This window comes from Pelobates fuscus, chromosome 8 (assembly GCF_036172605.1).
Source record: "Pelobates fuscus isolate aPelFus1 chromosome 8, aPelFus1.pri, whole genome shotgun sequence".
Taxonomy (NCBI): domain Eukaryota; kingdom Metazoa; phylum Chordata; class Amphibia; order Anura; family Pelobatidae; genus Pelobates; species Pelobates fuscus.
Genome location: NC_086324.1, coordinates 94,703,511 through 94,728,262, shown reverse-complemented (window position 1 = coordinate 94,728,262; position 24,752 = coordinate 94,703,511). Strand labels below are relative to the sequence as shown.

Genomic DNA, 24,752 nt, shown 5'->3' with positions numbered 1-24,752 from the left:
CAGCTGAATTGGAGGAGGATCGCTTGTAGACGTTTAAAGTATGTCTGCGGGAACTTGATTTGCAGGGATCTAAAGAGGTAGAGAATCTTGGGCAGGATTGACATCTTGATCGCTGCTATTTTCCCCACCCAGGACAGGAATGTGGACTTCCAAATCTGTAGCTGTCTTTCTATCTCCTTCAGCAGTTTAAGGTAGTTTGCGGAAAATAGATAATTTTCCTTTTTTTGTAATTTTAATACCAAGGTACACCAAGTAGTCCTCCCTCCAATCAAATCTAAAGGCAGACTTTAGTCTCTCCTCCAATGATTTAAAGCACATTGCTTGGGTTTTGGTAACATTGAGTTTGTAATATGACTGTTGGCTGTATGCATGGAGTTCACTGTGTAGAGAGGGGAGCATAATGAGTGGTTGTGTGAGTGTTAGTAGGATGTCATCTGCGAAGAGACTAAGTTTGTACTCAGTTCGGCCTATTGTTACTCCGTGTATGTCATTATTGTTTCGGATGGCTATGGCCAATGGCTCTAAAGCCAGAATATAAAGGAGGGGGGACAGAAGGTAATCAGAAATGGTTGTAAACAGAATCCCGAACTCTTTACTGTGACTGTGGGATTACTGTACAGGGCCTTAAGTATCCGTATGCTGTTAGGGCTTCATGCAGGAAGTGCCAGTTTAGTCAATCGAAAGCTTTTTCAGCGTCAAGGGAAAGCATAATACTCTCCTGTCTAGTTTTCTTTAAGTATTTGTATATGTCTAGCACCTTTGTTGTGTTGTCTGGCCCTTGTCTGCCTGATATAAATCCAACTTAGTCTGTGTGTACTACGGTTGGTAATATGGTTTTAAGTCATTCCGCGTAGATTTTTGCGTATAGCTTAGCATCTGCATTAAGTAGGGAGATCGTCTAAAATTTTGGGTAGTATACTGATGTAAGGGTATTAGAAACGTATAGGAGATATTATGAATTATGATACCGATGGAGGCTGAAGGTACCAATCAGAGAAAAGGATGAGAAATAAAATCAAAAAATAAAAAAGAATTTATTAGAGAAAAATATATGTGTTAAAAATTGCCTAATAACTTGGCAATCACCCAGAGTGTCACACACTAGCTAAATACTGTGAGAGGGCCTGGACGCGCGCGTTTCACCCGACCAGGCTCGTCAGAAGGGTCCCCACAGTCAGAGATTGTTGCGGCAGGACCTGTCCTCCATGTCCATGAGTTTAGATTCATAGGCTATCAGCTTTTCCTCCATCCTGCGATGTGTTCCTCCATGGCATTGTGCGTGTTAGTGAGGCCTTCCAATCTTTCCTCCACCTGGGAGGTTTGAGTGAGCAAGTCAGTGAGGTCTCTTTTAATCTCAGCAACAGCTTCTGTAACTGTGGTCTGCATTTTAGTCACTGCTGCATCCAGCATAGATTGAAGCAGCTGCTTAGTAAGTGGGCTGTCAGTGTGCTTTCTCTGTATTACCGCCTGTACTTCGTCCGAGTCGGCGCTATCTTGGGCCTGGTGTTCAGCCTGCCTGTGTTGCGGGGTTCTGGACGAAAAGAAGATTGCTTTTTCCTTCGACTCCGTGGACTTTTTAGTGCGGTGCAGGGATATCGTGGTTTGATGTTTGGTGCCAGGATAGGTGCCAATTTGCCCTTATTTGCTGCTTTTGAGAGCCTTGGACAGCAGAGCTCCGTCAGTGTGCTGCCATTCAGTTCGACATCTAGCCATGCCCCCCGCCATTGTGTGGATTTTTAAATGTAATTTTAATTAAAATATACCTGTGAAGATACAGTTACCTTCATTTTTTGTGATACGCAATTTTTAAGAAATAGTGTAAAAATGGGCCATCTTGAACCAACAGATCTTGAACCAACCTGAAACAACATTTTTTCAACTGACACTCGAGCAAAACTCAGTTAAAAAATCAGATTTTGGTAAACAAATGCCCCAAGGGTCATTTTATACAATGTTTCAATTATCTCTCCTTATCTCAACATACAAAAGCAATAAAACAGGAACCCAACATCCTTGAACTAGCAAGGAAGTCCTTTTCAATAGCACTGCATTCAGTTCAAACAATGTAAAAGAAAGTTTAGAAACACTTTTGTTTCTTCTCTTTTAAATCGTCTAAAAATCCAACAAATAATAGTAGAAATATACTTGAGAGATTAATCACCACGGCATGCATAGCCCGCTAAAGATAGAGAATCCATTAAGGGTGATCCAATTAGTTTATAGGCTGTAGACAAATTAGTCCATAATGTTAGCTGCTAGATAAATAAAAAATAGGATTGTGTATAAAAATTTTAATATATATATATATATATATATATATATCTATATATATATATATTTTTTTCATTAAATAACAACAATGGAGCTTTTGAAATACAGAACAAAAATTACTTCACAGTAAAAAATGCTAATGCATTTTGATGATGCAGGACTGTTTTCAAACATACCCCATAATGCTATGTTGATAAACTAATATACTCCATATAAAAAGAGATAAATATAATGCTGTGCTCATATATGTCAGTGGTAATGCTTAAAATTGTATAATTAATGGCTTTACATCAGTTGCTACATTACAAAAGAGTTGAGAACAAAGATTATGTATAAAACATTTCAGGGGTTGTTAGTGTTTCAATTTGTGTGTCTTTTAATTTACTGTATAGATAAGTTATACTTTGTAAGTAGTGAATAAATAATATCTGAATACATAACAAGATTAAGCTTAAGCTTTTTTTTTTCTTTTAAATTAATTTAATATCCTCTCCAGGGCTGTAAACATAGAGTATTGTGAATGTAAACCTGAACTTACATACTATAAATGCAAAGGCTCTAATACACTTTACTGGGATATGAATAAACATAGAATGAATAGAGAATAATATAACATTCTGTAAACATTATAAAAGAGTATCAATGAAACCCTAAGTGTGTCAGTTAACCGTCAGTCATAAAGAAAACTTGGAAAAATAGTAAATTGCAAACAAGCATTTACACTTGCTGCATATACACCTACTAGTGGACTATTTGAAACAAAATTCATATGATGACCTACCTATATTGCTGCCCCAACACTTCTTCTCAACATCGTGTTCATCATTAAATAATGTTCACTGTCCTCTCCAGTTACCAATTTCATTTGACTCTAGCTATTTTAATCTTGTACTGTTTATACGGTTTACTATTGAAAATGTTGTGTTATAAAGAGTGTACAAATTGATAACAAGTGGAACTTTACGCTTTGAAATTTGTGGGAAGCCCCACAAGTTCAAAGGGAATATGAATGTTGAGTAGTGCTGTAATGAAAAGAGGGGTTTGCTATGACAGGAGGATAGAAAAAATAAGAATGTCCACAGACATGATATGACAAGAGGAGATATGACAAGAGGAGCTGTGGAGAAATTTGTGTTGGATTGGGAGCAAAAGAAGATGAAGCTAGAGTGAAAAACATAAAGGGAAAATTGTAATAAACAAGGTAAGATACTGGGTTAAGGAGGATCCTGTAGAGTAAACAGCTAGATAGTTAAGATGGGTGCAGAAATAGAGTAACTGTAGGTGACAACTGTTAAGAATAAAACAAGGTTTAGGAAATTGGAAAACACAGCAGGTCCCCCAGAGAGTGCATTTAGTTAATGAACGTATTCTGAATACACAGGGACCCATAGTGTATGCACATACTATTTTGTTATCAAGGCATTGGAGAATAATTAATGGGCAGATTATTAGGATCCTTGGTGACTGTTAGGGTTTTTGGGTGACTGTTTAGATTTTTAGGGTCTCATGTGAATGTTTCAATCTTTGAGGTATCGAGTGTGGTCGGCAAAGTGTCCAGGTGAAATTTATTTCACCTGGAAACATATTATGATCATTTTTAGTTGAAAATTATAGAGTTTGAAAAGTGCATGAACATCTTCTCAGGGTTCATGATTAAATAGGAGAATCCAATGGCATTCAGTTGAGTAAACAGAATCTTAATGAGAATGGACATATCTTCAAGATCACTGGGTAAAAGGGCAGATGATCAATGTGTCAGGTTTAGTCTCAGAGTTAGTGGACATATTTGTATGAATAAACGTATTCCTTTTTTATTTTTATTTTATAAAAGTATCTGATCATTTAGAAGTGGGCTGCTCTGCCTTCAGATGCCCGATCATATAGTTAGTCCATGACAAACTGCATGTGATATAGAATTAACATGTATTTTAAGAGCAGTAATTTAAAACATATTCTACTCACATACATATAATCTGGCTACTTGGATACAAAAATGGCGATATATATATATATATATATATATATATATAAATATATACAAATGTATACAAGGTGCACTCACAGGTCTTCATAAAAATCTTTCTGGATCATGGAAAATTGTTTCTACACATGTAATTTGCACTAAAGAATAAAAAAATGTTTTTTATGAAGACCTGTGAGTGCACCTTGAATACATTTGGATATTTATACTGAGGCTGAGGTTTGCACCCAGGCAAGAATATTGGATTTGTTTTTTTTGAAGGGTGAGTGCCAAGCTTATCTTTATATATATATATATATATATATATATATATATATATATATATATATATATATATATATATATACATATATATATATATATATATATATATATACATATATATATATATATATATATATACACACATATATATATATATATATATATATATATATATATACATAAAACACTTCTTCATCTATAACTTCGTATATATCAATTACACCATCAAACTCAGAATCTACTGATTGTCTTTTATTTATAAATAAATACATACTTCATAGTGATGCAGCTAATAAAGAATACATCAGTTATTAATTAAGTTAAATCAAATAAATTATTTGCCATTTCTGCTAGTATATACATTTTACTCATCGACTTCCATCTATACTCTTGGGCCCAATTTAGAATTCCTCATTTAATAGGAATATCCTGTGCACTGCAGAGAAATTAATGTAGCATAAAGTAAATTCCGTGCAGAAAGGGTTTGAGAAATTAATCTGACTAACAATCAACCTCTTGTTCCTATGTAGCGTGTATAAAATACAGCTACCAGCATTAAAAAGTCTAGGTTACATTTAAAAACAGTTTACGTAAGACTTCTTCACAAGTTTATGTAAGCAATCACCAAAATTGCATACATAATTAAAATCCCAGAAGGGTTGATTTACACAAGTCTTACTGCATTGCAAATTAAGAAGAAGAAGCCTACAAATCACTTAATTCTTTCTTCCTGCTCATGACCAAATACTAAAAATAATTCTGAGTGCTACAGAGTCACACTGAGAGTAGCTATCAGAATCTAATCACTTAATACTTATTCTGTTTCAAGGTAATTGACACATATAAATGCTGACTCCATTTTACAATTGGGCCATTAGAGTTTGAAGAAGGACACGCACAATCCATAATGTCAACCAAGAGCTGGCATGAGTTTCAGCTGTTGAGAAGAGATGAAAGTTACCCCACACCATTTACTCAATATGTTATGTGGTATTAACTGCTTAAGTGAGTGAGCCCAACTTTAAAAGTGACAAATCGAAGCTGTTCATATGCAGCTTTCAATGCACTTTTTACATGTGCTCCATGGCCTTAGTTTAGTTTGCATAGCACAAGCCCATCTAAAGATGAAATATTGCTTTGCTTATTGAGGCTTACTGGTGTCCCCAGATGTGGAACATCAAGTATTTAACTTGGGAATGTAGGAGAGAAGCCCCAAATCTGGACTGTCTCACCATATCTGGGAATGTTGGGAGGTATGCTAGTTGTCATATGATTTGTACATATGTAAAAGCAATGCACGAACGTATCAATAACTTGATCATTGACTATATAACAGAACCATGATCAAAAGCATTTTATAAGTAAACAATGTTAGAGTTCGTAATAATGTAAATGTATTCCTATTATTGTTATTTATATAGTGCCAACTTATTCTGAAACACTTTACAATATTATGAAAGAGGGGAAATGTAACAATAAATTAGACAATTACGAAATGATACCCTGTTCATTTATTTACACATATCACATATATTACACATATATAACATTACATTTGTTTTATTGTAGCCCAGGGAAGCTTTCAACATTTGTATTTAGTATCCTGAGCACATTCTGGGTCCAATGTTGTAAAACACAGCAAATGTAAAGACCATTCTGACATCTCCATTTTATCTAAAAGGACTGTTCCCTTAAAAAAGGGCTATACCCTTAAAAGAGGGAGATATAGAAAGTTTTCATTCTGTGATCTGAACATGAAGATTCAGATGCTTTGGGTAGCGCTACAGCATCAATCCATTTGCATACATATATATTTGTGCATTAAGAAAAAAAAAGAAAAAAAGAAAAACGGAGAAGAGAAATTTGCATTTTGGCTAACAGAATATAAATGAAATTAAATGGAATAAGCTGAATGCATGGGGCCATTGAAGAAATAATTAGAAACAGGTTTGAGTTAACTGCATTTTTCAGACAAATGCTGATGAGCATTCATTTCTTGGCGTTCTGAAATACTAGAAAATATAATCAAGTGAACAGCAATTTTAAACATGTACACTCAATGCATTCATAGTGACTCCTGAGTTTAGCTCGAAAACCCATGCTCCACCTAAACCAAGCCATCAGCTGGAATGCTTGTTCATCAGGCTCAAGTGGCAATACCATTTAAAAAGGACAGTCAATGACTATATAGATTTTCTTCCTTAAACATACTTTACTACACTATAATAAATCACTGGGTTACTTTAAATATATATAATCTACTAAATCAAATAAACTTTGACAATAGCAAACAACTAATCTTGACTAGGATGTAATAAAATGTTATCTCTTACCTCCATCACCAGACCCAGACCCTCCTTCTGCAACAAAAACGAACAAAAAAAAGTTTAGGAACAAATTGCTGAATAACCATCAGTTATAATTTCTTGTTCATAATACTTATAGATCAAGAGGGCAACGTTGGATTGTTTAGTCTCAAAGTATCAGTCAAACTGCAGTTTCAGCTTATGCAAAAATACATTTTTCAAGGTTATGTTATGTAATAGATACAGAGAAAGAGACACAGCCACGTTGATAGAAAATACCCAATATGTTAATGCGTTATCAAAATAAGATATTTAAAATGTAAAATTTCTTTTGTTTATGCAGGAATCAAAGCAAATGTGTACACATAATGTTTTGTTGGGGTAGTCGTTTTTTACTTTTTTTTGGAACCTTATTTATGTACATGACATTAACTTGGTGATCAATTCTTTAATTGGAAAATGAGTCATATACTGTCAGTATAAGGACCTGTGAGATACATCTTCCTAGCTGTAGGTGTGCCTAAGGCGATAGGCAATTTTCATGTACTCCAGATGTTGTGGACTACATTTCCCTACTCTGCTAGCCTTATAGCTGTAAGAGCATTATGGGAGATGAAGTCCACAACATCTGGAGTACCGAAGGTTGCCTATCCCTGGTAGGTACTCCTCGCGTTCTTCTTACGCATACAAGAACTATTAGCTCATTTATCCTTTTGTTCTGTGTTCAAACTGTTCTAAGTACAACAAATAATGTTTAAGGTAATAAACTGGAGCACTGGTGAGCCTTACTGTCTGATGTATGCATTCTAAATCACATCACTGCCTTTGACAAATATACTTTAAACAAGCACGATTCATTAATAAAGTGAGAATTGCTGTGAATTCAAAGTGAATTGATGATTTCAAGCCATAGTGGCGGCTGAACTGGAATCATTGATGACTTGGAAACCTTTTTCCAGTTGAGCTGTTTTGGCCTTCAGTTTTAATTTACAACAGTGATCATATAGGGAATAATCCCATTTGTTGAAAATATATGATATAGTTTATACTGAAAACAAGATGGATATCATCACTTTAAAATGCTTATTTTTTTTTGTTCCATATTGACTTAACTGCCTGTTTGAAAGAACTCCACACAGCCTTTAGCAAACCACTAATTTGTTACCAATAAGCTCTTTGAATATCAGCCACTGCTCTGCCTCAGGCAAAAGATATAACGTAAATCACGTAAAATGAAAATAAACACAAACAAAACACTAGAACAAAAAGAAAATACCTAGTGAAAATCTAAGATAAATGTTTTAAAAATGCATTAATAATCCCATACGTTCCTGGAGCTTTATTTGGTTTCAGGCATGTTCTTGCAAATACACAAACAGAGCAGAACCAAAAATATATATTTTTCAGCTGAAAGGAAGGTGAATGGTCAGCACAGGACTCACCTAAGAGGTTTGCAATGATGTTGGCAGGTGAACTTACACTTTTTTTTTTTACAATTTGACCAATTTTATTGTTTGCCGCAAAATGCAGTATGCACACATAAAAGGAGTGTAGCATTCCATTTCAGTGGTAATTGACATTGTGACGAAAGGCCTGCTTGCCAGCCTCTTGCCCTGTGACTATGGTCCCTGGGATGTATTGCCCTTTAACCCCTTAAGGACCAAACTTCTGGAATAAAAGGGAATCATGACATGTCATGTGTCCTTAAGGGGTTAAAAGCTTTATTTGGGCATATTGGGTTTTAAAACACTTTCTCTGCCCCTTTAAACCTATGGGGAAATGTGCCTCTTCCCCTCCCTCTTTTCCCTGTCCTATTGTTTCTCCCGCAGGGCGTTGTTCCAGGGACACTACCAGACCAATTTAAACTGGCTGCTTTGTTCCTCCTCAATCTCCCATCAGCCCTTGCTATTTCTGACCCCACCCTTCCTTGTACTATAGGGCACTTTTAACTTTGAACATATTAAACGCTCAGATCCAAGCTATCTGGGGATATATTGGACATATAGGTTAAACATTGTATTATCAAGGATTCTCCATGAAACATCTGATATACACGAGTAACTCCTAGTAATGTCCATGGTTTGTGGTTGATGGTTGGCAAAGCCAAGAAGACAGAGAGTAATGGTGTTGCTAGAGATACTGGGGAATAGCTACAGAAGATAGACATAACCAGATCTCTATTTGTTAACATTAGTATAGTAAAGGGTAGCATCATGGACAACAAAGGTCTTATATGCCTCAGAACCCTAAAAAGATAATAAAAGCCCTTTCAGTATGATCCCATAGCAACCTATTGAGGTGAATTGGCTAGCAAATAAGCAGAGAATATATTACACATAATGGCCGCTCTAGAAAAAGCCTTAAGATTTGGGAGGCCAAGACCCCTTTCCACCACAGGTCTTTGAAGGATGTTAGTGTCCATCCATATGCTTTTATTTATAATTTATAAATTGTATTAATTGCTACTGAATATAGGAAACTTTCTGATAATGGTTGTTTGAGGGTGAGAAGGACATCATAACCGTTGTGTAAGGGTGGGAATGTTATATGAAAAAAAGATGTAACCTGTACTTTTGTCCCTCACCTCCACTCCATGAATATATGTATAGGCTCTAATTGAGGATTAAAAGGCTCCAGTATAAGCTCATTGAATAGAGAGGGGGTACCTCTGACGAGTTCTGTTCAAAATACCAAAGGGTTCACTCAAAAAGTAAGTGTTTAGGATACAAGCAAACAGGGTCTTCCCTAAGACTGCCTCTAGAAACCACTAGTGGAGGTGGTCAAGGCCTTCTCCACACCATGGATATCAATGGGCCACCTGTATGTGTCTGTTGAAAGCTATGTATTAGATTTAAGACTTCATTCTATGTAATATGAACCCATACAGCCCATACAACCCATACAACCCAAGCATGTTGTACACAGTTTGGCAAACAGTTTTGCATCAGTTTTCAAAAGTAAAATTGGTCTAAAATGTAAGCAATGAGTAGAAAGCTTTCTCGGTTTTGGTAATGTGCAGTAGGAGTTTACCAGACCAATTACACTGGGAGTAGTGAGTAGTTAAAAGCTTTCTAATGCAGCAAGACACTCTTGCCAATTTTTACATTTTATGAGTGAGATCTAAAATGTGGTCTTTCACGGAGGAGGGGACAAATAGTTACAGTTCAAGTCATAAAGTAAATTTTGCCGAGCCAACAATTGCATCTGTGAATGGCATTTCAGATATGATGCCCTTTGAATAAGTAAATGTCACATAACAGGTTTATGTGCCAACTAATAAAGTGAGAGACATAATCTCAGACATAGTATTTGTCTCAATATGTTGCTGTATATTTGATTTCAAATGTAGTGAAAAAGAGGAATCTTGTAGGAGGTTTTTATTGAATTTACATGGACTCTTATATTTATAATCATACTGGTCTGTAAGAGACAAGAAAACGGAGGCATGATTATTAATCCAATAGTGTAATCTAACATCTGATTAACATCTGAGCTAGGCATAAGAAATCTGTCTATTCGGGAGTAAGAATGAAAGACTTGGGGAAAATATATGCATTCTTTATAACCGGGGTGAGTCATGTGTCAGACATCGTTTAAGTTATGAGAGTTTAGCAGTTTAACTATTACTTAAATTGGGTTTTGAGACTTCTGAATCTCAGACAAGAGGAAGCAAGTGTGTAATCTAGCCAGGGATATAATGTAGGAATAATGGTATGAAGAAAATGTATTTGGTCCATATTAAGTACATAAATATTTGCTATATGTGCATAACTCACATTGTTAGTATTGAGGGAAGGAAAAGGAATCTGCTGCCCTGGTCAATAATTTGTTTATGGAGTGAAAAGACTACTTGTTTGTTTATAAAAATGGAAACCCTCTTGGATTTGTGCAAAGTAGTAGCATGAAATTGGTGGCCGAGCTTACACTTTAATGACCATTGCAGCGGTACTAAAAACATTTGTGCTTAAGAATTTGCACAGGTAACGTTTCTATTGCTTTGTTAATACATTTAAGCTGATGAATATAGCAAGAATGCTTTTAGCCATTGCTGCCCCTCAAGATTATGAGTAGGAGAGTAAGCATAAGGCTTATTTCTGTATGTTAATAGAAGTTCCAATTCAAACGGATAGTCCACTTTGTAGTTTCTTTAGTAAGGTCTCTTTTCTAACATTCCTGATAACAAATATAATGTTTGGTCAAAAAAGCTGTTCTAGCTCTCAACCAAATCTTTTTGCATGCTTTTTACAGTGAGTTACAGAAAAACGACTCACTATTTCGATAAATATATGTTAATATACAGATAAACAAAATGGGTGTATGGTGAATTCATGTACTGAAATAAACATTGTTGAGAATCACTCAAAATTTGAGTTATTTGATTTGGAAGTATCGTATTAAGTGTGCCAAGCTATTTACTTACAATGACTTCGTATCAATTTAAATAATGTTGATACTTAATATTCTAATTTGATTGTCTTAAATAGTAAAAACTAAAATAAACTTTCAAAATAGAAATACACCTAATATTTTCAGATTTCTCTTCATTTACCACTTTATTTTGTTTAAATAAATTGTTATTTATTTATGTAACATACAAAGATTACATTTGTAATGATACTACCAACATACTTATTTGCTTATGTCAAGGGTGATAACTTTGTGTAATGTGTACAATTTAATGACTAAAGACATACTAGAATATATATTTAATTTAAAATGTTTTATGTAGCGAAAAATGTTGGAGTGTAATTGCTGGGGCCGGGTTCAATGACCAAAATTAAGATTAGCACAGGTAAATGAATAAAAAAATGTCAAGAACCTTCAATGAGAAAATGATTAATAAACTACCAGAGTTAAAACATATTTCTGGGTATAGAGTCAAATTCTTCATATTTTAAATCTGCCCTTCTGATCTGTATTATTACTTGCTTTTTCATAGAGCAAATTAATCAGCTTAATATCTTTTCTTCATTAACCAATCTAATCTCCCATCATTAATATTCCTCCGCCTTGCTCATAACTTCCCCACTATTAATTTGAATTAGTTGCTTTGTCATAAGAGCATTGCAGCCTAAAGAAATTAGGTTTAATAAAAAAAAATCCAAATAGCAAACATAAAATAGTCTTGGGCAATAGGAATGTGTAAATATATTTGTATTTTGTTACATAGTTTGGCCTGTGCCATTGTCCTGAATGCTATCTAATATAAGAAAATCAAGTACAAAAAAAACGAAACTGTAAATAACGGATGCACTAATACTGGATTTAAGAAACAAATAGGTAAGTTTGTAATAAACTCCAACATTATGGGGGCATAAAATCAGATATAAATATGAGCAATGTTCTAATAAAGATATCATAATACATAGTGCTTTGCCTGTTTAATTTACTTGTGCCACCTATAATGTGTAAATATCTTGACATTGTATACATTAAAGAGGCACTGTCACTGTCTGGGGACTTTGCATAATTTGCAAAGACCCCCGATAGGGACATAGCCGCGGGGGGGAAGGGGGGCAGGTGAGTTTGTCTTACTAAAACCTGTCCCTCACAGGCGCTGCCATCTTCTTCCAACCGGTCATCTTCGGCTCCTAGCGTTTCAGCATGTGTAACAGTCTAACAGTCCCTGCAAGTCCATCACAGTCAATATGAGTAATTTATAAAGTTTGTGTATCTTTATGAAATAATCATTTTGCAGGGGATGGGGAGGTGGGGTGACAGTGCCGCTTTAAATAGAGACTAACATGTGGGGGATTGTGCAATCATTTGAAGGATATCAACACTATAAAAACATACCTTAATCTTCATTTCATGAGAAAGGCACATTTTACGTGTGCAGTCCAAGCATAGAATACACTTACAGTTTGCATTTATTTTCCCAGCTGCCAAGGCTACTACTGTGTAGTGTGTACCTTGCCATTGCACTATTGATGTTGTCAATAAATAGTACATTTCCTGTATTATACAAATTAGGTAATATTTGGCACCCAGACCACTTCATCACATTGAAGTGGTCTGACTGCAATGTTCATGTCCCCTTAACCCCGCAATGTTTTTTATTACATTGTAGGGTTAAGACTGACTCTAGTGGCTGTCAGAGTATTGACAGCCACTGAAATAATACTTTCCTATGTGGTAGCCTTTGCTCCGCATGCACATTGCTCATCTTTGATCGTTTAGAAGTGTCAGCATGACATTTCAGAAGGCGGATCTACTGACTGCAGGGGGTCGATGACGATACTGGAAAAAAAAAGGTAAATAATACCCTTTTTCAAATTTTTTATTTAGATTTAGGTGGGCCCATGAAACTAAATAAAGAGAACACAATACCGTTAGAATTACAGATTTGGAATGCAGATTAGGAATGCACTGTGTGACAAAGTGCCCTTCGCCACTTGTGCCTGAAGAGGACTAATTACCAGCCTCTTGCCGTATGAATGTGGCCCCCTGTGAGATTGTGCCAGTTAGAAACACCATTTGGACTTATTGGTGTTTTAAAAGACTGTTCTGGCCCTTTAAATGGTACTGGCACAGTTCTGCAACTGTCATATTTTCAAACACTGACTGAACTTAACTGTCATTCTGTTTTCCTCTGAGGAGGAGTTGTTTTGCTGCATGAGTGCTGTTGCTTTTGTGTGCTCATTAAACAGACCTGCTTGACCCTTTCTTGAATCTATGGCTCATGCTTGGGGGATGGGATAAGTCTGCAGTGCTAATGGTGTCGGTTGGAGGGCTTGGAGTCCTCGGTAAGCACTAGGAGCATCGATTGGCGGAGGTACTAGGTCGGAGTGCCAGCGGGTCCGTCAAAGACATTCCTAATGTCATTGTGTTCCCTTGAAGCAGTGCTCTACATATGCTGATCTATTAAAAATAATTGACTATTGTTTGCTAGAACTAGAATATTAGAACCCTAACATTGGTAGTGTTATCAGTGATTGTGCAGATTTGTTTAATTGTGCCTGACTTATCTTAGTCCATTAACATAGGGAAGTTTTTAAATATAACCTTTAAAAGTTCAGCAAATCAGTTTCCCCCCAAATTACACCCCCCACACACACAAACTACACCCCCTCACATACACTACACCCCTTCACACACACACACACTGTACCCCATAAAACATGCTGCACCCCTCACACACAAGACCTCCTCACACACACTGCACCTCAGAGATAGAAACAGGCTACCACTTCTGCTGATGTCAGCAGGCAGTGGGCAGGTCTAAAGAAAACAGGGACATGTAAGCAGCTGCAGACTTGAATACAGGTAAAATTTTACTATATTTAGGGAGGCATGAAGGGACCAGGGTGGCTAGATGGTGGTTTTAACCCTATAGGGTCAGGAATACATGTTTGTGTTCCTGATCCTATAGTGTTCCGTTAAGTTGATCGGTAATTACATTTTTATTTCTGTGAGTGGTTGTGTAGGAATGGCCTCAGTGCGCTGCTTTGTCCAGGGGCCTATAATACTGTTAAGACAGCCCTGCCAGCCTATGGGGTCAGCAAGCTGTGTGGCACACAGGGTGCCAAAGAGGCACACCGGGCTGCATTCACGCACAACAGGCACTGCAAGCAGCTTAATAATGGGTAAAATTATGCGATCATGGATCTGGGTCAGGCAGCAGTTGCAAGTAGCAACATCATCAATACCAGCTAACATCACACACATCACCAAAGAGAAGGGGTGAGTTAATTAAATGTTTGACCAAATATAGCAGGCTAATTTTTAAATTGATCATTTTCTATGGTCCACAAATGATGTTATAAATATCCAAATTATTATTATTATTATTTAGATAGCGCCTGCAAATTCCGTAGCGCTGTACAAATGGCCCTTGGCAGAAAAAAAGGTTCCCTACCCCTGTTTTAAAGTGAATTCCACTCAGTTTTAACCTTATGGTCAAATTATCCAAACTAAAACAAACTGATTTTTTCTACATTTGCATTTTCGATACCCATTTTAAAATCACATTGAATTAACTTTGAATTCCCAGCAATTTTCAGTTTTGGGGATATCCCTGTGCGAATAGCATGATCTAAGCTGAGTTTAGGCACTTGTATTGAACAAATCGTTTTTGACTTTATCTCAACCAATATTCTTTAAAAAGTCAATCAAAACATTATGCATTGGTATTGTTGTTGGCTATCTGTGGATAAGGACATCTCCTTCTCTGATGTTATCAATACAATATTTCATACTTGAACACACTCAAAAGTCAGCAAGTTAGATGAGTACACATTAATATGACTATTTTTAATCCACTACCTCCACAATACATAAAACAAAAGTTATATCCAGTCTTTAATGGAGTTGCCCTTTAATAATGAATTATATTACATCTAAACTGTGTAATTATTGATCACAATGATTGGACAGACAGACAGTGAAAATGTGAAGTGTCTTCTGGAAGCAAAAAATAAGAGACACTAGCAGGTTTTAATGAGCATCCACAATCTCAAGACTATTTGTTTGCCTTTCCCATGAATAATGCTGCTACTTTAATATAGACATGTTTCAAGAAAGATTGTTTTATTTTGTATATTTTATGAATTACTTTCTGCTGCCTGGATTATTAACAACATTTGCCTGAATTGTTTACATTGTACTTACTGAAGTAAAGTAAGATGTGATGGTTTGTAAATTTCCAATTGGCCACACCAGAGACAGATTATCCATAAAGTGGCGTAGGTGGGCTCAGACAGGGCCCTTTGTTTGGGCCTGCAGCTCCAACTTTGGCTGTGACGAGGAGATCAAAAATACCTACATACATACAACACTCAGCCACATACTCACACAACACTCACTGAACAGACCCAGGGCTCTATGATGGGGCCCCAAACAGACATCCTGACAAGGGCCATGAACAAACGTAATCTGGCTCTGGCCACATTTGCAGGTAATCATGATAACAGGCAAAACTAAAACTAAAAAACAGTATTTAGTTTCTTAAACATTGAAAGAAGACTCTAGACTGGAGTTGATCCTCATGTGTTTATACACTGAATATGTAAAGAATTAAAATATACCAAAATAAATACAAATTTTAAATAAACGTACAATTTAACTTCATACATTAAGCGGGCAAAACTTGTTGTTTTGCAGGTTACACAGTGAGCTCTATTCAGATCAGTAAATTACCCCTAGAATCAAAGAAAAAAATATAGACCATGTTGTTTAATATTTGACAAATATTCTATTCTTTAAATAAGACAAAAACAACTGATGTCTAAGCTAACAGCAGCTCTACTGGATCCATAAGCTTACTGAAAGATAAAGCAAAATGTCCTTACTTTCCATATATATGCATGTGAAAGCCACTCATGCTCTTTCGCAATAAGCTACGAAGGAGCCATTCAGGAGAGGTGGGGACTCAGTATGAGCACTTTGTAAAATATTTGGATGCACAGCAGTTAGCAAGTTTGGTATCTGTCATTGAGGTAATGGGGTTATAGCTGTCATAAATGTTTGTACAATGTTGTATTTATAAGTAGTGATGTACCGAACTGTCCGCCGGCGAACAGTTCCCGGCGAAATTAGCGTGTTCGCGTTCGCCGCGGCAGGCGGACACATGCGCAGTTCGATCCGCCCCCTATTTGTCATCATTGGGCAAACTTTGACCCTGTGCCTCTCGGTCAGCAGACACATTCCAGCCAATCAGCAGCACTCCCTCCCTTCCACACCCTCCAACCTCCCTCCCAGCATCCATTTTCGATTCATTCGGAAGATGCATGCTTAGTGAGAGGAGGGAAAGTTTAGCTGCTGCTGATTAGACAGGGAAATTGATAGCTAGGCTAGGGTATTCAGTGTCCACTACAATCCTGAAGGACTCATCTGATCTCTGCTGTAAGGACAGCACCCCAAAAAGCCCTTTTTAGGGCTATAACATCAGGCTGCTTTTTTTTTTTTTTTTTTTCCTGTGTAATGTAATTGCAGGTGCCTGCCTGCCAGCTTCTGTGTGAGGTTCACATTGGATACTGTGCCTATTTGCCCAGTGCCACCACTCATATCTGTTTTAACAATAGGTTAAGCTTTACATTTAAAATAAATATTTTTTTTTCCACTGTAATAGAAGAGCAGTTGCCTGCCTGCCAGCTTCTGTGTGAGGTTCACATTGGATACTGTGCCCACTAGCCCAGTGCCACCACTCATATCTGTTTTAACAATAGGTTAAGCTTTAGATTTAAAATAAATAATTTTTTTTCACTGTAATAGAAGAGCAGTTGCCTGCCTGCCAGCTTCTGTGTGAGGTTGGATGCCTTGCCCATTTGCACAGTCAGTGCCACCACTCATATCTGTTTTAACAATTGGTTAAGCTTTAGATTTTAAAAAAATATTTTTTTTCACTGTAATAGAAGAGCAGTTGCCTGCCTGCCAGCTTCTGTGTGAGGTTCACATTGGATACTGTGCCCACTAGCCCAGTGCCACCACTCATATCTGTTTTAACAATTGGTTAAGCTTTAGATTTAAAATAAATCATTTTTTTCACTGTAATAGAAGAGCAGTTGCCTGCCTGCCAGCTTCTGTGTCAGGTTGGATGCCTTGCCCATTTGCACAGTCAGTGCCACCACTCATATCTGTTTTAACAATAGCTTAAGCTTTAGATTTTAAAGAAATCATTTTTTTTCACTGTAATAGAAGATCAGTTAGTTGTCTGCAAGCATCTGGGTGTCAGGCCTACTTCAGCGTGTGCTCTGCAGACCTGTGCCAGCGTGCTTTGACAGTTGCCAATCATATCTGGTGTCTCTATAGCGTGCTTTTACAACCAAAATTTTGTTTCCACTGTAATAGAAGAGCAGTTGCCTGCCTGCCAGCTTCTGTGTGAGGTTCAAATTGGATACTGTGCCCACTAGCCCAGTGCCACCACTCATATCTGTTTTAACAATTGGTTAAGCTTTAGATTTAAAATAAATAATTTTTTTTCACTGTAATAGAAGAGCAGTTGCCTGCCTGCCAGCTTCTGTGTCAGGTTGGATGCCTTGCCCATTTGCACAGTCAGTGCCACCACTCATATCTGTTTTAACAATAGCTTAAGCTTTAGATTTTAAAGAAATCATTTTTTTTCACTGTAATAGAAGATCAGTTAGTTGTCTGCAAGCATCTGGGTGTCAGGCCTACTTCAGCGTGTGCTCTGCAGACCTGTGCCAGCGTGCTTTGACAGTTGCCAATCATATCTGGTGTCTCTATAGCGTGCTTTTACAACCAAAATTTTGTTTCCACTGTAATAGAAGAGCAGTTGCCTGCCTGCCAGCTTCTGTGTAAGGTTCACATTGGATACTGTGCCTACTTGCCCAGTGCCACCACTCATATCTGTTTTAACAATTGGTTAAGCTTTAGATTTTAAAGAAATCATTTTTTTTCACTGTAATAGAAGATCAGTTAGTTGTCTGCAAGCGTCTGGGTGTCAGGCCTACTTCAGCGTGTGCTCTGCAGACCTGTGCCAGCATTCTTTGACAGTTGCCAATCATATCTGGTGTCTCTTTAGCGTGCTTTTACAAAGAAAAAAGGTTTCCAGTGTAAGCTAATAGCAGACAGTCAGTGTCCTTCAAGCGGCTCTGTCAGGCCTTACTTCAGCGTGTGCCCTGCACAACCCTGCCAGCGTGCTTTGACAGTTGCCACTCATATCTTGTGTCTCTATAGCATGCTTTTACAACCAAAATTTTGTTTCCACTGTAATAGAAGAGCAGTTGCCTGCCTGCCAGCTTCTGTGTGAGGTTCACATTGGATACTGTGCCTACTTGCCCAGTGCCACCACTCATATCTGTTTTAACTATTGGTTAAGCTTTACATTTAAAATAAATATTTTTTTTCACTGTAATAGAAGAGCAGTTAGTTGTCTGCAAGCGTCTGGGTGTCAGGCCTACTTCAGCGTGTGCTCTGCAGACCTGTGCCAGCGTGCTTTGACAGTTGCCAATCATATCTGGTGTCTCTTTAGCGTGCTTTTACAAAGAAAAAAGGTTTCCAGTGTAAGCTAATAGCAGACAGTCAGTGTCCTTCAAGCGGCTCTGTCAGGCCTTCCTTCAGCGTGTGCCCTGCACAACCCTGCCAGCGTGCTTTGACAGTTGCCACTCATATCTTGTGTCTCTATAGCGTGCTTTTACAACCAAAATTTTGTTTCCACTGTAATAGAAGTGCAGTTGCTTGCCTGCCAGCTTCTGTGTGAGGTTCACATTGGATACTGTGCCTACTTGCCCAGTGCCACCACTCATATCTGTTTTAACAATTGGTTAAGCTTTACATTTAAAATAAATAATTTGTTTTCACTGTAATAGAAGATCAGTTAGTTGTCTGCAAGCGTCTGGGTGTCAGGCCTACTTCAGCTTGTGCTCTGCAGACCTGTGCCAGCGTGCTTTGACAGTTGCCAATCATATTTGGTGTCTCTATAGCGTGCTTTTAAAACCAAAATTTGTTTTTCACTGTTATAGATTGAATAGCAGTTACTTGTCTTCAAGCGGCTCTGTCAGTCCTTCCTTCAGCGTGTGCTCTGCAGAACTGTTCCAGTGCACATTGCCATATCTGGTCTCACAGTAGCTTGCACGCATAGTACCACTAATCCCCCAAAAAATGACAGGCAGAGGCAGGCCACCCCGCAGGGGCCGTCGTGGTCGTGGTGCTGTGATTCCCTTTTGCCCTAGAATAATGCCCAGTTTTCAGAAGCCACGTACCCTGAACTTGAAAAGTTCTGAGGACTTAGTTGACTGGCTAACACAGGACACCCAATCTTGTACAGCCTCCGCTTGGAACCTTGACGCACCATCCTCCTCCAGCTTAGCTTCAGGCACCTCTCAAGATAGCACTCACCCGCCTGCCGCCACCACCAAAACTAGCACCACAGCCGCTTTACTTGGTATGTCAGAGGAGTTATTCACACACCCGTTTGAAGAAATGAGTGATGCGCAACCATTATTGCTAGAGGATGTAGATAACAGGGATATGTCTCAGGCAGGCAGCATTAAACACATGGAGGTATGGTGTGATGACGATGATGTTGTACCCGCTGCTGCTTCCTTTTCTGAGTTGTCAGATACAAGCGAAGCGGTTGATGATGACGATGCGTCCATGGATGTCACGTGGGTGCCCGCTCGGCAAGAAGAAGAACAGGGCGAAAGTTCAGATGGGGAGACAGAGAGGAGGAGGAGGAGACGAGTTGGAAGCAGGGGGGGGGGTCGTCGCAAGGAGCTAGTGGCACAGTCAGACAGCATGCATCGGCACCCGGGGTCAGCCCGACAGCACGCCAATCAACGCATGCTGTGTCCACCACCAGAATGCCGTCATTGCAGAGCTCAGCAGTGTGGCATTTTTTTTGTGTGTCTGCCTCTGACAACAGCGATGCCATTTGCAACCTGTGCCAAAGGAAACTGAGTTGTGGGAGGTCCAACACCCACCTAGGTACAACTGCTTTGCGTAGGCACATGATCTGACATCACAAACGCCTATGGGATCAACACATGAGTACAAGCAGCACGCCTACTCTAAGCCGCCATCCTCCTCCTGGTCCAGCATCTTCAGCCACGTCAACCACTGCTGTCCTTCTTGCCCCCTCTCAACCATCCACCACTCCGTCTCCCGCCTTGAGCAGTTCCCGCTCATCTGCCCACAGTCATGTGTCTGTCAAGGACATGTTTGAGCGTAAGAAGCCAATGTCACCAAGTCACCCCCTTGCCCAGCGTCTGACAGCTGGCTTGTCCGAACTATTAGCCCGCCAGCTTTTACCATACAATCTGGTTGAGTCTGAGGCGTTCAAAAAATTTGTAGCTATTGGGACACCGCAGTGGAAGGTACCCAGCCGGAATTTCTTTTCACAAAAGGCAATCCCCAACTTGTACTCGATTGTGCAAAAGGAAGTCATGGCATGTCTGGCACACAGTGTTGGGGCAAGGGTCCATCTGACCACTGATACCGGGTCTGCAAAGCATGGTCAGGGCAGGTATATCACCTACACTGCGCATTGGGTAAACCTGCTGACGGCTGACAAGCAAGGAATGCGTGGCATTGCAGAGGAGTTGGTGACACCGCCACGAATTGCAGGAAGTCCTGCTGCCACCTCCTCTACTCCTCCTACTCCATCCTCTTCCATAACCTCCTCGGCTGAGTCCTCTTGTGCCGCTGCTTCTTGCTCCACATCAACGGCACCCCCCCAGCTCCCCAGGTACTATTCCACATCCCGGATATGGCAGTGTCACGCCGTCTTGGGTTTGACTTGCTTGAAAGCAGAGAGTCACACCGGACAAGCACTCCTGTCCGCCCTGAACGCACAGGTGGAAAAGTGGCTGACTCCGCAGCAACTGGATATCGGCAAAGTGGTGTGTGACAACGGAAAAAATTTGATAGCGGCATTGAAGTTGGGCAAGTTGACACATGTGCCGTGCATGGCACATGTGTGTAATCTGATCGTACAACGCTTTGTGCATAAGTACACAGGCTTACAGGACGTCCTGAAGCAGGCCAGGAAGGTGTGTGGCCATTTCAGGCGTTCCTACACGGCCATGGCTCACTTTGCCGATATCCAGCGGCGAAACAACATGCCAGTGAGGCGCTTGATTTGCGACAGCCCTACACGTTGGAATTCAACACTCCTAATGTTCGACCGCCTGCTCCAACAAGAAAAAGCTGTTAATGAATATTTGTATGACCGGGGTGCTAGGACAGCCTCTGGGGAGCTGGGAATTTTTTTGCCAAGTTACTGGACGCTCATGCGCAATGCCTGTAGGCTCATGCGTTCTTTTGAGGAGGTGACAAACCTAGTCAGTCGCAACAAAGGCACCATCAGCGACATCATACCATTTGTTTTGCTTCATGGAGCGTGCCCTGCGAAGAGTGCTGGATCAGGCTGTAGATGAGCGTGAAGAGGAAGAGGAAGAGTTGTGGTCACCATCACCACCAGAAACAGCCTTATCAGCATCGCTTGCTGGACCTGCGGCAAAGCTGGAAGAGGATTGTGAGGAAGAGGAGTCAGAGGAGGATTGTAGCTTTGAGTAGGAGGAGGAGGAGCAAGACCAAACACAACAGGCATCCCAGGGTGCTCGTTGTCACCTATCTGGTACCCGTGGTGTTGTACGTGGCTGGGGGGAAGAACATACCTTCAATGACATCAATGAGGAGGAGGAACGGGAAATGAGTAGCTCGGCATCCAACCTGGTGCAAATGGGGTCTTTCATGCTGTCCTGCCTGTTGAGGGACCCTCGTATCAAAAGGCTGAAGGAGAACGACCTGTACTGGGTGTCCACGCTACTAGACCCCCGGTATAAGCAGAAAGTGGTGGAAATGTTACCCAATTACAACAAGTCGGAAAATTCGGAAAATTAAAAAGTATGCTTTACACAGAGTATAAGGGTGATGTCACAGCACAACGGGAATCTAACAGGGGGAGAGGTGGAAGTCATCCTCCTCCTCCCACGACCACGCCGGCAAGGACAGGACGCTTTAAAGACGTGTTGTTGATGGAGGACATGCGGACCTTTTTAAGTCCTATGCATCGCCACAGCCCTTCGGGATCCACCCTCAGAGAGCGACTCGACCGACAGGTAGCAGACTACCTCGCCTTAACTGCAGATATCGACACTCTGAGGAGCGATGAACCCCTTGACTACTGGGTGTGCAGGCTTGACCTGTGGCCTGAGCTATCCCAATTTGCGATAGAACTTCTGGCCTGCCCCGCTTCAAGTGTCCTGTCAGAAAGGACCTTCAGTGCAGCAGGAGGTATTGTCACTGAGAAGAGAAGTCGCCTAGGTCAAAAAAGTCTAGATTACCTCACCTTTATTAAGATGAATGAGGGATGGATCCCGAAGGGACTGACACTGGGCGATACATTCGCTTAAAAAAGGCCTGATGAGATGAGCTGCCTTGGGCTAAAAATGGTCGACACGCTGCTGTATTTTAGCTCTGAATGACGTTTGACTTGCGTGACTTATCCGCCACCAACTAGGGTTCAAGCCGCCATGTTTTAGGGCACTTTCTGCCTGTGAAACAAACATCAATTTTTCTGGCCGCTGCTACAGCAGCGGCTGCAACAATACCAAATTTTTCATGCATGTGTACATGCCTAATTTTTAGGCCCACTGGTGCAGCACTGTGGCTTCAAAAACCAAACCAAAAATTAAAATCCTCCAAGATGGCACCAATATACCAGTGGTCTAAGCATCTTCCCACCTTGGCCTAAAAAGGGGAGGTGATTCAACAATTAAAAATCTCTGCCATTTACACGTCCACTGATAGGAGACGCGGAAGGTATTAAACTGATATGAACAATACTCCACTCCTATCAGTAGGTCCGTCCCATTGTGATTTATGCCCCCCACCCACCGCGCAGGGATGGGGGCCGGGGGGAGGAAAGTAGGCCCCCCCATTGTGATTTATGCCCCCACCCACCGCGCAGGGGTGGGGGCCGAGGGGGGGAGGACAGAAGGTCACCCCATTGTGATTTATGGCCCCCACCCACCGCGCAGGGGTTGGGGAGGACAGTAGCTCCCCCCCAGTGTGTATCAGGGGCTTTGAGGACAGGTGTCAATCCATACCTGCCAAGTGACCCTATGTAGGGGGAACAGTCTCTATTCTGCTCTGTGTCAGTGTGTATCATGGTCTCTGTGGACAGGGAACAGTCTCTATTCTGCTCTGTGTCAGTGTGTATCAGGGGTTTTGAGGACAGGTGTCAATCCATATCTGCCAAGTGACCCGATGTAGGGGGAACAGTCTCTATTCTGCTCTGTGTCAGTGTGTATCAGGGATCATTAGGATAGGTGTCAATCCATATCTGCCAAGTGACCCTATGTAGGGGGAACAGACCCTATTCTGCTCTGTGTCAGTGTGTATCAGGGGTTTTGAGGACAGGTGTCAATCCATATCTGCCAAGTGACCCTATGTAGGGGGAACAGTCTCTATTCTGCTCTGTGTCAGTGTGTATCAGGGGTTTTGAGGACAGGTGTCAATCCATATCTGCCAAGTGACCCTATGTAGGGGGAACAGTCTCTATTCTGATCTGTGTCAGTGTGTATCAGGGGTTTTGAGGACAGGTGTCAATCCATATCTGCCAAGTGACCCTATGTAGGGGGAACAGTCTCTATTCTGCTCTGTGTCAGTGTGTATCAGGGGTTTTGAGGACAGGTGTCAATCCATATCTGCCAAGTGACCCTATGTAGGGGGAACAGTCTCTATTCTGATCTGTGTCAGTGTGTATCAGGGGTTTTGAGGACAGGTGTCAATCCATATCTGCCAAGTGACCCTATGTAGGGGGAACAGTCCCTATTCTGCTCTGTGTCAGTGTGTATCAGGGGTTTTGAGGACAGGTGTCAATCCATATCTGCCAAGTGACCCTATGTAGGGGGAACAGTCTCTATTCTGCTCTGTGTCAGTGTGTATCATGGTCTCTGTGGACGGTGAACAGTCTCTATTCTGCTCTGTGTCAGTGTGTATCATGGTCTCTGTGGACAGGGAACAGTCTCTATTCTGCTCTGTGTCAGTGTGTATCAGGGGTTTTGAGGACAGGTGTCAATCCATATCTGCCAAGTGACCCTATGTAGGGGGAACAGTCCCTATTCTGCTCTGTGTCAGTGTGTATCAGGGGTTTTGAGGACAGGTGTCAATCCATATCTGCCAAGTGACCCTATGTAGGGGGAACAGTCTCTATTCTGCTCTGTGTCAGTGTGTATCATGGTCTCTGTGGACGGTGAACAGTCTCTATTCTGCTCTGTGTCAGTGTGTATCATGGTCTCTGTGGACAGGGAACAGTCTCTATTCTGCTCTGTGTCAGTGTGTATCAGGGGTTTTGAGGACAGGTGTCAATCCATATCTGCCAAGTGACCCTATGTAGGGGGAACAGTCCCTATTCTGCTCTGTGTCAGTGTGTATCAGGGGTTTTGAGGACAGGTGTCAATCCATATCTGCCAAGTGACCATATGTAGGGGGAACAGTCTCTATTCTGCTCTGTGTCAGTGTGT

General features: G+C 40.2%; 1 protein-coding gene across 1 annotated transcript in view; it reads right to left on the bottom strand.

Annotated features, from left to right (window-relative positions):
- Positions 1-24,752, bottom strand: part of TMEFF2 (transmembrane protein with EGF like and two follistatin like domains 2) — a 662,476-nt gene that overhangs the window by 506,365 nt on the left and 131,359 nt on the right. Inside the window, exon 4 of the mRNA XM_063430171.1 lies at positions 6,850-6,876. Within this exon, the coding sequence (XP_063286241.1) occupies positions 6,850-6,876 (27 nt within the window). The remainder of the gene's footprint in view (positions 1-6,849; positions 6,877-24,752) is intronic.